The 14,566-nt window shown below is 38.3% G+C and overlaps 1 protein-coding gene across 4 annotated transcripts in view; it reads left to right on the top strand.

Moving 5' to 3' along the window:
- Nucleotides 1–14,566, top strand: part of LOC124787975 (transmembrane protein 64) — a 38,254-nt gene that overhangs the window by 21,006 nt on the left and 2,682 nt on the right. The window contains exon 3 of one of the 4 annotated variants that reach the window (XR_007016046.1): nt 1,906–2,106. The exons of 1 other annotated variant lie outside the window; for it this stretch is intronic. Coding sequence is in view for 2 of the 3 variants with exons in the window: in XM_047254990.1 (XP_047110946.1) it covers nt 4,930–4,959 (30 nt within the window). In the remaining variant the exon portion in view is untranslated. Of the gene's footprint in view, nt 1–1,495; nt 1,852–1,905; nt 2,107–4,929; nt 4,981–14,566 lie in introns of those variants that run through there. 2 more of the 4 variants (XM_047254990.1, XM_047254991.1) reach the window with 2 other exon arrangements.

The raw sequence follows: 14,566 nt of genomic DNA on the forward strand, positions 1-14,566 counted from the left end.
CTCGGCAGAGGACTGTGCCTTGGTGGTCGCCCAAGATCACTGAGGCAATTAAAGATCACAGGCAGGCACTCCAGCATCACAAGCGACATCCCTCATTGGCACACCTCATCGCTTTTAAACGGCTCCGTGCGCGGGCCCGCCACCTCATTCGCCAATGCAAGCAGGAGTGCTGGGAAAGGTATGTCTCCGCCATTGGCCTCCGTACCTCTCCATCGCAGGTTTGGGCCAAGATAAGGCGACTCTATGGCTAGACCCCTATCAGCGTACCTGCGCTTTCGCTGAATGGAGCAGTCTGTACTGACTCCGACACAATTGCAAACCACTTAGCGGAGCATTTTGCTCAGAGTTCCACTTCTGCAAATTACCCACTGGTCTTCCACTCCCTGAAAGAGCAGTTGAAACGTTGGAGCCTTTCATTTCACACGTGCCACCCTGAATCGTAAAATGCTCCATTCAATGAGTGGGAATTCCAAAGTGCCCTAGCTGCTTGCCCTGATATGGCTCCCAGGCCAGATCGCATCCACTGTCAGATGCTCAAACGCCTCTTGATGGACTTCCAGTGACTCCTCCTAGACCTTTTCAACCGTATCTGGGTTGAGCATGAGTTCCTGTTGCAATGACGGGAAAGCATCATAATCCCTGTGTTGAAACCTGGCAAGGGCTCCCTTGATCCACCTGCCATTCATCCTCATGGCTGCAAGACCCACACACTTCCATTTCATTTTTGTTACAGTCATAATCACATTTTCCATTCCAATCTCTTCCCTAATACATTTGTTTGTTTACTTCTCTCAGCTAGTAATTTTCAACACACATCTCACCATGACACACTGCAAACTTTCTTAATGGTGTTTGGCCTAAAGTCCAACTGCCGTAACTCACAGTAATTGCAGACTTTCCATTTCAGGCATATTGGGAACTTTTTTCAGAAAGTTTTTCTGAAAGCTCTCCAAACAATTTGTACTCTTCTGTTACTTGTTTTCCTTGTCTATACAATCATTGCCCTCAGTTGCTCTAAATACAGTAACTTATTAGCTGATTCTATGGCATCATTGTTAATTTGCACAATTTTCTTTTCTGTTTGTTCATTGCACTTTGTAATTGTAATTGATTTCTAGGCACGCTTACAAATTTGCTGTATCCAGTTACTCCATTTGTTGTTGAAGTTTACCTCGAATGAAACAGCAAGTTTACTGTTACCAGTCACTGTTTATTATTCTCCATCGCGCGTTTCAAAGGTTTAAACCTCCATCATAAGATGGATTTAGATTTGGTTATATGATGTGTGTGTGTGTGTGTGTGTGTGTGTGTTGCTGAAAACAGAGATGATGCTGTTGTAAATATTGTCGTTTTTGTCATTTATGATGGATTCAGGTTGTTTTGTTTGCTATTTGTATATCTGGAGTGTTTCAAGGATGTCTAGTTTTTTGCCTTTAGGTTGGATGTGTAGGATGCTGGTACTTGTGTTCTTAACATGGTGTTTTGTTTCATGCAGGTGGGTGGCTGTTGCTGAACTGTGGTATTTTGTGTCTTTTTTAGTGCTGCCATGTGTTCTTTGAATCTAATCACAAATGACCTACCAGTCTGGCCTATGTAGAAGCAGTCACAATGCAAACATTCAATTTTGTACACACCTGTACGATGAAGTGGATTTTGTGTGTTGATGTGAGATAACTTCTGTCAAAGCTTGTTGTCTGTAATAAAGGATATGTTAATGCCTTTTTGTTTGAAGGCATTGGCAGTCTGATATGAAATAATACCTAGAAGTGGGATTGTATGGAAGATGTTGTTTTATTTTTGTTTTTTGTGATTTGATTATTTTGCCACTGTTGAGTGTTTTAAGGTGTCTACTATGGAGCTGTTATAACCATTTGCAATAGCTGTTTGTTTTATTATCTTGTTCAGAAGAGGCACTACTCTGCACAGGATTAAAACAGGATGTTCAAGCTCCACTGGATCAAAAGAACCAAGAGAAGCTCGTCACTAGTGTCACACAGATTCAGCCATTGCCTTTAAGAAGCAAAATTATAGAATAGCAGCATGCCACAAAATTAAGGAAATAATTGAGAAGGAAATTGCAAAACCATTCCCAGCATACAATAAAATGTAAAAGCCCTTACATGTACTATTAAGACTAAATTAAGCATGTGTAATGCAATAATTGTAAGAGCTGACAAGAGTAATACAACTGTCGTAATGAACAGAGCAACAAACATAGAGAAAACTTTAGACTTCTTCCGAGCCAACAACGTAACAGAAATACTTGAAGATCCAACTGCCAATATACAAAAATAGATTAAACACATTTCAAATAACATAAACGTTCTACTCACCATCCAAGAAGCAAGAAACAATGAGCCCACAAGCATCTTGCCTTAGACCACAACCAAAGATACACAAAAATGGGACCCCCATTAGGCTTATAGTGAACTATAGGAGCAGCCAAACATTCAAACTCAACTAAATGCTCTTCAAAATCCTCAAATGAGCATACACATTCAAAATTAATTGCCAACCTACAAAAGCACAAAAAAAAAAAAAATTCCTTCAACTGATATTGCTGAACTAATGGACCTGCTTGAATTCACAATTTCACACAACTGTTTCAAATTCAACAATAAAATCTACAAACAAGCAGATGGCCTGGCAAAGGGCTCAAACCTTTCCAAATTGTTAACTGAAATATTTATAAGTAATTTGGAAGACAAAATCCTGAATTCCAATCACCACCACCTCAAAAATATCATTTACTACTACAGGTATGTAGATGATACCACCATTTTAATCACTGGCACAGGTAGGTGATTTGTGATTAGATTCAAAGAACACAAGGCATCATTTAAAAAAAAAAAAAAAAAAAAATACCGCACATCAGCAATAATCACCCACCTGCACGAAACAAAACATCATGTTAACGACACAAGTATCAGCATTCTACTGATCCAACCTAAAGGCAAAAAACTAGACTTCTTTGAAACACTCCTAATATACAAACACCAAACAAAACAATCTGAATCCATCTCAAATGACAATATTTGCATTAGTATCATCTCTGTTTTCAGCAATTGCTTACGTTATTAAATTTGCAATGTGTGTGCGTGCACGTACGCGCGCCTACACACCCACACCCATATGCGCACCTTAATATTTACCATAAATATTTAGTTATGTTACCATGACATCCCCCATGGGATTGACCTCATTGATAAAAATGCCACCACACCAACAGCTTGTACCCCTTGTCAGCTTGAAACTATAGGTACATTAACTAATGACACAAATTGTACATCTATATGCACATTTTAAAACATTAACCAATGTATTACCTCAACCTTTAGGCAGTTATTACATGTGGCTGATATAACCTGAAGAACCCCTTGCTTTTGAAAAGTTTGCTCTCATTCAATCACTTGTTCCACCCTCTCTTTCCCTCTGTCTTTCTCTTTCCTTTCCTCTCCCACTGCCTCCATTCGTTCATCCCTATCTGTGAATTCCAACCAAAATTGCTATTTATGTATAATTTTACCACTGGAGCCAACATAATTTTTGTACTTAAAGTTTACAACATGTCAGCTGATTATATAGATGAGTATGAAGTTTAAGCTATATAAACTTGACAAAAATGAATTTATATACCACCTGAAATATTTATTACAATGCATGTATTCGACACTTCGAAACAAAGATCTCCAAAATCCTTTAAAACTTATTCTGTAATAATGTTATTATGATGTATATTCCTTGTACTTTGTGACAGTGTTTCTCTCCTGCTATATGATTCTTGCATCTAATAGTTCCCAGATGCCACATTTGTTTACAAAATGTGACAGTACACATGTGATGTGTTAGTGAAAGGAACCTGTGACCACTGGAGGTGCTCTGTTTGACTTATTTTATTTTTACCATTAGATATATGTTTAGTTTTTGCCACAAAAAAAAAACACCAAAACCATGTTCCGAAATAGTGTTTTGTTTCTTCACTGAACAGTGCCATAAGTAAGTTCTTCCAAAAAATCATCTCACACACACACTTGCCATGCTAATGTAAATCCATGTGATGATGGAGGTTTAAACCTTTGAAACACATTGTGGAGATAAATAAACAGTGACTGGTAACAGTAAACTTGTTTCATTTGATGTCAATAACAGTCATGGTAAAGCCTAACCTAAAATGTTCGCATTTAAAGATAAAATGTTGAAGTTTATTTGTCCTAGAGGCAGACAGTACAGTGTCATCAGCAAGATGAAGTTGGTGAATGTTTACTTTATTTACAGGCACCACTTCTTTATTTTCTCAGTTCAAGGATATAAAATGTTCTTTAAGCCTGCTGGGAATAGTTTTGTTTATAAAGAATTTCGTTGCGTGTATCCTCTTTCCATTCTGGGCTTCTCGCTGTTATGGAGAAGTCCATAGGCCAATTAAAATTACTTGATAGTTGACACTTCATGCATTGTAGCTTGTTCCCTTCAGTGAGAGCACTCAACATGGCACCCAAACCATACGCCTTTGCCCAACTGCCACAACTAGCTCACTTTCAATCCTTTGACTGTCTTTCTTCTTTGATGTGTTTAGATCGGCTTACTTTAGATAAGCTTCGCTCCCCGTTGCATGAAGCCAAATTTTTGAAGGCTGTCCTATCAATTAATTGTGGTGACTGGGTCACCAGAGTCATAAATACAGTGTAATGGCATAGTGTAGTGGTTAGCTTATAAATCTGACGTTCAATAGTTTGAATATTGTCAAATGCAGAGAAAATTTGTATTTTTCTAATTCTAATCTGAAGACTTTGGTTATAATTTTTATTCAGTTAGTTGATTTAAATGTATTTTTTTTTTATTTCTAATACTTTTTTATTTGCTCTGATTTTTCATCCTATCATTCTTTGTTCGTTTGGAATCTGCTTGTATTGCCTATAATCTGCAACCAAGAGCGAACCAGGACTGCTCACCAGTTGGTAACGCAGCTTTCCGTGTAGCGAGTGTGTGGATAGTTTCAGGTAATTAATGACAGTAAGAAATTACAGTTTGCTTTTACTGCTGAAACTGAAACTTTGCTGCTGAAAATGACAATGCAAACAAACGTATTATGAATTTTTTCTGTCTTGAGTTTTCCCATAGAGGTTAGCCTTAAATGCCGTGTACAAAGCGATCGTAATTTTAGTTCTGCCACAGACTGTTGACCCCTATTTCCTGGATACATTGCACAACACTAGGTTATGGGTAGGTTAGCACACGAATTTAAATTCAAAACTACAAAACCCATTGTCTGCTGCAGTTTATTCGCTGGTTGCTTAAAATCAGCTGTAGACAGAGCATCTTCCATTCCCGTCATGGCTGCTTCCAACATTCCACCATGTCACACAATACGTGAAATGACTTCCTATGTTTGTGTGTTGCCTATAACCAAGTAGCCGCTGGCAGCAGACGTGGCAACATTGTAGCATCAGGTGACAGACGTCAACTATTGAGTAATATTATTTGGATTATAAGGGAACCTATTTTCAGTATGATTTGCTAAATGGGGGGTAACTGCAGCAAACAAGAAGATAAGGAGCAGGGAAGGTACACCCATGTGGAGGTGGAGATAAAAGAGCTTTGACTATGTGGGTTTCAGTGGTTGAAAGCTTACATGAGAACACACCAGGGAAATGGGAATGTTCTGTCTGTACTGGTAGTTCAGCTCTTCACTCAAGAGGGAAGTAAGCTGGAGCACTGTAATGTAGTAACTGCATTACACTTCGTACATCCAAAGGCTCGTTTCCCAGCAGCGAAGGCAGGGTCGACCACAGGAAGGGCAAATATGCCTCATATGAGGCATTCTAGAAGGGTAGCTGGCCACAAGAAGCAGTCACCAATAATTCCTGCCTACATGTTGATGCTGAACTGGTGCCGATGGTTCACTGTCACCGTACCGTGGGGATTCTCGATAGTTCACAGTTTGGTGTTGTGAAGGTTGACAATAACGCCTCATGGAAAGGTGGCCTTATCTTGGAATATGATGGATGGCTGAAATTACAGCACGATGATACCCTGTGATTCGAACCAGTGACAGAACTGTCGTTGTGGAGGCAAGTCTATAGGTAATAAGACCTGCACATGCAAATGGTAAGGATAGTGGCAGTTCTCGCTGGAAATATGTAGCTTGCCCCATGCTACCAAGTCACCTGCCTGGTGATGATAGTGGGGTAACTGTCAAAACATTTTTTGTCTCTGCCTTGAAGTTCTCTACCTTGAAGTGGGTGACCTCCCTTGAAATGCATTTGTGGCCATACATCCGTATGAGCTTTGTCTTTCCTCCTTGTCTTCTGAGGGGTCATTTCCTTCAGTTCATCCTCAATTAACAATATCACACACTATATTCTACAATATATAAACATAGGTTATTTCTCTAAGGTTGGTAGCATATATTTGATTGAAACTTGAATCAAAAGAAATGTATGAATACAAAACTGTGTGATAATTCAGAGTCACTATTCCATTGTATAAATTCATTCCCAACTTGTAAATTTGCTGATTCGAGGCATGCTGCCTCAGGATGTTAGGTCTACAACTGCTCATAATGAGGAAATTTCATAATTGTTTATTTTGTCTGTCCTAGTTGCACGAATATACAATTTTGTTTGCAGAGTCCAGGTTTTGGGCTGACATGCCCATTCTCAAACCACGCACCTCGTTATAGGAATGACTGATGGTTGTTATACAATATGGTACCAAAAGGCATGAATAGCTTCTGTACAGATAGTCAATTTGCAGGCAACAAGTACTTTCATTGATAAGTTAGACTTTGTGTCATACTGCTACACCTGGTAGTGTCACTCAAGTTTAGCAGTGTGACACATAGGCTAACTTATTAATGAGAGTACTTTTTGCCCACAGTTTGGCTTCCTGTACAGAAGCTATTCATGCCTTTTGGCACCATATTGTATATCTAGTTATGCTTAGTAACGAAGTGTACATTTTGAGAATGGGCATTCCAGTTCGAAATTGGTAAATCAGACCAGAATTTTTATAACTCATTTTGTAATATTTTAAACAATTATCTTGACTCACTTGTTTGGTATTGGAGGCTGGAAAAAGGAAATGCTTTTGGCTGTCCAGTCATCTTGAGTTTCCTCATGTATAAAAAATGGCTCTGAGCACTATGGGACTTAACATCGATGGTCATCAGTCCCCTAGAACTTAGAACTACTTAAACCTAACTAACCTGAGGACAGCACACAACACCCAGCCATCACGAGACAGAGAAAATCCCTGACCCCGCCGGGAATCGAACCCGGGAACCCGTGCGTGGGAAGCGAGAATCCTACCGCACGACCACGAGTTCCTCATGTATAGTGTGGGAGAGTATGAAGGGGGAGGAAGTACATATGTTATTCTACTGGTTCTTAAGAGATTTCTTGACCGTCAAGAAAATGAGTTACCTGATCCAACTGTCGCAACTTGCAGGGACTACAACAGGACTTATGGTGCTGTCATCTCTTGTGCGCTTACTTGGTTGTTGAGGAGATATAAAAGGTCTGTTCAGAACATTCTGGAAAATTCTTAATTTTGCACCAATGGTGTGTTGGAAAGAAATGGGGTTGGCACTTCTGCACACACTTGTGTTTAATGAGTAACTGCCGTAAGTTTCAGGGTTATATGTCTGTTCAGTGCTGTATTGAGTAGAATGTTGTCACACTGTTTGCGATTTTCAAGATGGCAAAGTTAGAGTAGCAACCCATCTGCATTAAATTTTGCATGAAACTCAAGAAAATCTTTACAAAGATACACCAGATGATGTAGGAAGCCTATGGTGATGACTGCTTAAGTTGTACTTGGTGTTGTGAATGGTTCACATGGTTTAAAAATGGTCTAACAGAAGTTAAAGATGACCCTTGTTCAGGACGACCTTCGATGTCTACTGATGACGCTCATGTCAGGAATATCAATGAAATTGTGCATGCCAATCAAAGACTAACTGCGCAAGAGACTGCTGAAGAATGTAACATTTAAGTTGGATCATGTCATCTTGGAATGCATCATGTTGCTGCCAAGTTCTTCCCACGGCTCATGAGTCGAGACCAGAAAGACAGTCACCTCGCAATCTGTGAAGAGCTTTTGGATTGAGCAAATGAGAACGAGATGTTCCTTAAGAGAATCATAACTGGTAATGATATGTGATCTACGATTTCGATGTTGAGACCAACATTCAGTCTTTACAATGGGTCGGGAAAGGTTCCCCAAGACGAAAAAAAGCTCATCAGGTCGGGTGAAATGTCAAAGCCATGCTGATAGTTCTCTTTGACTTCGAAGGATTAGTTGAGCATGAATTTGTGCCACAGGGACAAACTGTTAATCCATGGTACTATCGGGATGTGTGGCGACACTTGCTAGAAAATGTGAGAAGGTAACAGCCTGAAATGTGGCAAGACAATTCATGGCTCTTGCACCATGATAAAGCACCCACACATTCAGACATGGCCCCTGCAGACTTTTTTTATTTCTATAGTTGAAAACCCCATTGAAATGAGAAAGATTTCCAATGATAAAGACGATATATAAGAAAATTCACAGATGACACTTCACGCGATCCATCAAGGGGAGTACCAAGACTGCTTCCAGAGGTGGAAATGTCACTGGGAGTGGGTATCATTTGTTGAGGAGAGTATTTCGGAGATCATGCGTAATAAGTTAAGGTAAGCATAGAAAAAATTTGTGGGTGAAGTTCTGGAATTTTTTGAACAGACCTTGTATTGTGGGCCACAGAGCAGCTTGATGTTCCCAATGACACATACAACTCGTTAAACCATTACTGTAGCCATTAAAATCTCAAATAATTACACTTGTGTGAATAACGGGTTGACTCGCAGTTACTGTATGTAGTGGAAAGGATAAAGAGTTTTGTGGCACTTGTAAAGCTCAAGTTACAGTTCCAATTGTATTAACTAAATACATTTTATCATCCTTCATGAAAGCTGGCTTGCTTTTGATTGCAAAGAATCTTTTTCATAGCTGTTGATGAGAGTGATATCTGTTTTAAGAACTAATGTGTCAGCTACAATCTTCCTGAAGTTGAAACTGTTTGGCAGAAGTTGATAGCATGCGTGTGCCTAGCATTTTTTGAGTGATCCGTAAAATTAAATAAATTTCTCAGTATTGAAGACAGTTGTTTCTGTGTTCATAACTATGTTTAAAGCTTTTGTGCCCTAATAATGAAAGTACTGAGTACACCAAAACACCAAACATGACCAACACATTCAATATGATCCCCACAATACACTGGCCAACAAGATTAACAGAATGCCCAAATTCCATTATTGACCAATTATTCATCTCAGAAACAGATCACAGTTTCACAAGCAGAGTACTGAGCATGGGTTATAGTGATCATGAGGCACAGCTGCTGTGTATAGAAATGCCAACAAGTAGTAGTAGTTCCGAAAAAGCAGTTGAAAAAAGAACCTTTTCTGAAGATAACATTAGAATTTTTAATCTCTTACTGGCGAAGGAAAACTAGGAAAACATCGCCACTCAGAACAATGTTGATAGCATGTACATGAGTTTTCAGAGCATCTTTCTTCACTATTTTAATGTAGCATTTTCAAAAGTAATAAAAACAGTAAAACCTAACAATAATAAGCAATGGGTAACTATAGGCATAAAAATTTCCAGTGAGAGAAACAGATTTCTGCAGTACTGTTGTAAGAAATACAGAGTAACCCAAGAATTCACAGATTATTCAAAAGCCTATAAAAGAATCTATGGTAGAGTAGTCAAATAGGCAAAAATTATGTGGAATGACAATTTGATAAGAAACTCATCTAACAAAATGAGATCCATGTGGAATGTTATAAAGAAAGAAACTTGTAGTTCAGCTCCAAAGAAAAAGAATGTATCATAAACACTATAAGGCTCAAAAGTGACAGACCCAAATTCAGTTGTGGAAAAATACAATGAACACTTCACTAGCTGAAGACCTCATTCAGGTACACTGTCAAGGACCAGTCCCAAGTTTCTCCACCAAGTCTGTGATCTTGACTGCTTCCATGTATGTTTATGAAACAAACCCAGTGAAATTATGAATAAAATTAAATCATTAAGCAATAAAATCTCAAGTGGTCTTGGTGAAGTACCTGATTTCATATTAAAAGCATATGCTCACCACATAGCAAACCCCTTGGCAAAAATTTTCAACCTCTCTTTAAAAACTGGTGTATTTCCAAAACTGGTGTATTTCCGGATATTTTTTAAAATAGCAAAAGTTTCACCACTACTAAAAAAAGGTTCTGAAAAAATATCAAACTACCAACCCGTGTCACAGTTAAGTTCCTTCTCAAAAATTCTAGAAAAACTCTTCTATGACAGGCTTTTAAGTTTCATAAATAAATATGCACCTCTTACAGTACAACAGCATGGTTTTAGAAAGTCTAAATCTACACAGACAGCAATTTTTGAATTCTTAGACTGCATTTTAAAATCCCTTGATCAACATAATTTAGCTGCAGATATTTTTCTAGATCTATCAAAAGCCTTTGATGTCCTGGACCATAACATTCTGCTCGAAAAATTAGATAGACGAGGAGTAAGAGGTGTAGCACATAGCTGGTTGTGTTATACCTAAAAAACCCGCAGGCAGAAAGTATCACTTCAGTATGAATTCAACAAAATGAATAAAACAAGAAACAACTCCTTTCTTTCTAGTGAACTACCAATAAAATATGGTCCACTACTCTTCTTGATTTATGTGGATGACTTAGTTGAATATATGAGTCCCACAAAAACTGCCCTGTTTGCTGATGACACCAGCATATTGCTCACTGGATCCAGTCCAGAAACTTTGCAGTCCACAGCAGAAAGTTCGATGAAAAGACTTTGAGTGGTTCACAAAAAACAAACTCATTATAAATACTGAAAAAAACTGTGTGTGTGGATTTTCATTTAATTACTCCAACTAATCAAATGTCTATTCAAGTACAATTAAAAATGATCCCCTAGCAAACGTGTCACAAAATTTTTGGGTCTATGGGTTCAGCAAGACTTAAAGTGGGACACACATATAAATAACTTGTCTAGAAAACTATCATCTGTGTGCTATGGTCTAAGAATTTTAAAGTCTACAACAAGCAAAACAGCAGTACTGCAGGCATACTATGCACAGTTCCACTCACTAGTCTGATATGGGATCTTTTTATGGGGATACTCAACTCACAGTTTAAAGGTTTTTAGATTACAAAAAAGAGCTCTAAGAATAATTTGTGGCCTTAAAAAGATGGAGTCCTGTAAATCCCATTTTACTGAACTTGGTGTTCTAAATGTTCCAAGTTTATTCATTTATGAAACTATCTTGTTCACTAGGGACTACCTCCTGAAAACAGGCAAACTGCTACAGAACAAAAATGTACACAACTATAGTACCAGAGGGAAATCAAATATACATCAAAAATATCACAGAACAACCACCTATCAGAGGAACATAATTAACATTGGTGTAATACTACACAATAAGATACCAGAGGAAATAAAAAAATGCTACTCATCCAATATTTAAAGCTAAACTAAAGGCATTTCTAATAAAGTACTGTTTCTATTCTGTCAGAGAATTTCTGAATACGTAACAAAATTAATTGTAATAGGTACCTATTTTTAATGTGCCTACTATTTTGCTAATATTATATATTATTGTAACTTATCTTGACCTGTCCAATATCAATTGTACAATTTGTGCTGTATGATAAAACTGGACCAATAAAAAATCAAATCATATCAGTCTTCTGTAAATGCTTCATTGTTATGTGACATCATAATTTGTGAACTCTGCTTGCAGTCACCATTAACTTTCTGCTAGTATGTGTTCCTGATCGTGCAATGAATTCAGTATGGTATGCAATTAGTGCTTGATCACTTTCAATTCTCTCTTGTAAAAGACATTCAATAGTGGTCTGCTATTGCATCGCACCACAATAACCATATAAATCCATCCAGCTACAATTAAAGTGGTGCTTGTAGACAATATCAGAATTAGTTTTCTAGTTCTCCATAGTTTGATAAGGACAGGATACAATCATTTCTTCTGCACCAAAACATTTTATGGTTTGTTACTGAATATGTCTTGCATATATAGATAGTATCTATGTTTTTAAAACAAATATCAATAAGATTTCATTAGACTGTATCTTCTTCATAACTGAAGATAGAAACTTGGGGTGAATTTTAAAACTGACCATTCAGTTTACAAGGCTATATCTTCTATATGCATGCACATACAGCCTTGGAGTACATTACATTTAAGGCCAAAAGTTTCATTTATATGTTGTAAATGTTCAGTGCCCTCCACCAGACATACAACAAGCATCCACACATTGTCTTATTCGTGTGAGCATGTTGCTGTGCAGCATCACAGTTTGCCCAATATTGTTTGAATGAAAAAAGCACATGACGAACTCTTTCACAACCCCCAGCATCACAGTTTACCCAAAATTGTTTGAAGGGAAAATCATGTGATGGAGTCTTTCACAACACTCCTCCCCCAGAAAAAAAGGCAACTCATTGGCACCAAATTAAACTTTTAGTTTCGCTGCATTACTTAAAATGCATCCCAAATTTCTGTTTTCATTTTTGAAGAAGATACAGTCTTGTGAAATCGAATGAGCCTATGCGAAATACCTTCATACAATAAGCACCTTGAACATGGACTATTGTAAAATACTCCTTGATATGGTTCTGATTATATATTTCACTTGTATTTGTCTTGCATTCGAGTTTGTCCAACACTGTCTCTGTAGAAAAGAGAATTTTCCCTACAGGCCTTTCCCAGAGTGCCAAAATATACCTCCGTGCATCTTCTCCCAGCTTAACAAGACATGTTTTTCATACATGCTTGAAAGTTAGTCTCTCTTGTATTTAACCCTTTAGTACTAGTGGGGTCAATATGACTACATAAACGCATTGGAAATATATCTCCCTGGGTTTCAAAACTGTTACTTTCAAAGTATGGCTTTCTCTGTCTGAGTCAGTTGTATCCAATAATGACGTTTTGTACCTTTTTAGGCTTCCATACCTCAATCGGTAAACAGAACCCTTGTAAGATCACTTTGTTGACCATCTCTGTGTCTCTCTGTTAAGACCCTTTATTTCTCAGGAACAGGTAGAGGTATGAAGTTGAATTTTATGTCAAATACCAGGGTCTGCGATCCCTTGGCAGTGTAAAAAAATTGAAGCTTGTTAGTCAGTACAATCAAAAGGTATGGGCATTTCCATGTTTTGATACATCGCAAACTCACTTATTAAAACCTATAGGGCTAGATGAACAGAAAAATGTATACACTCTTTTTCAGGCCCTATAGAGATATCGATATTGTCATTAGATTTGAGTTATGAGTGTGTTGCAGTATGATCTTTGGCTCAACGGATGTTAGTATTTCCATCTCGGTATTGAGAAAACAAGATGGCTGGAGCATGCTTGACATTCGAGCAACAAAAATGTATTGTGAAGTGGTTTTTCAAGTTTGATAATGCCGTTGAAGTGCAACGTCATTGGAGGCGGGAGTGTGAAACAGAACCGCCAACCTGTACAACAATTAAATGCATCATTGACAAGTTTGAATTGCATGGAACGATTTGTGATATTCACAAAGGAAGCTCAGGAAAACAGCATACAGCTACAAGTTCTGCTTCGTCGGCTCTCATGTTGGAAACGTTTGTTTATTCTCCACAGAAGTCTGCTACGCATTGTGCACATAAAGTGGGAGTTGGCAATAAAAGTGTACGAAGAATTCTGAAAGCTGCAAAGTGAAAAGTTTACATTCCATGATTACTGCATGCAATTAATGATGATGATCCTGATAGTTGAATGCAATTTTGCGAATAGTATCAGCAAACGGTAACTGATGATGAACAATTTGTGATGAAGGTAGTGTGGAGTGACGAGGCACAATTTAAACTTAGTGGAACCGTGAATCGGCATAACAGTGTGTACTGGGCACCGGAAAATCTGCATGTTTATGTGGATGAAGCGGTCAGTCTACCAAGGGTTCATGTGTGGTGTGGACTACCATCTAGGGGCTTAGCAGGACCCTTTTTCTTTGATGCTACTGTCACTGGAGATGTGTACCTGGAAATGTTATGCACATCAATTTTGCCAGGTATACGTGCACTTTACGGAGCTGATGAAGAGGTCTTCTCCCAGCAGGATGGGGCACCACCACACTACCACCTAGCTGTAAGAGCTTTCCTGGATGACAGTTTTCCGGGGCATTGGATTAAACGAAGATGACCCATTGAGTTCCCTCCATGTTCACTAGATCTAACACCTATGGACTTTTACTTGTGGGGAACTGTGGAAGATAACGTCTATCGAAACAAGCCACGCATGCTGGAGGAACTTTGGCAGGAGATTACAGCGACATAGGCAGCAATCTCCACTGTAACGTGGGCTGACGTAGTTGCGGTGGCCTCTTGTCATTCTGTTATGTGTATAGCTGCTAGTGGTGAACATTTTGAACATTTAAAGTAACCATGTGCTAAACTGAAGGTTGTACATGTGTGATCAAGTATTAAATGTAAAATAAGTAATACTTTTTGTTCCTTA

Source organism: Schistocerca piceifrons, chromosome 3 (assembly GCF_021461385.2).
Source record: "Schistocerca piceifrons isolate TAMUIC-IGC-003096 chromosome 3, iqSchPice1.1, whole genome shotgun sequence".
NCBI lineage: Eukaryota > Metazoa > Arthropoda > Insecta > Orthoptera > Acrididae > Schistocerca > Schistocerca piceifrons.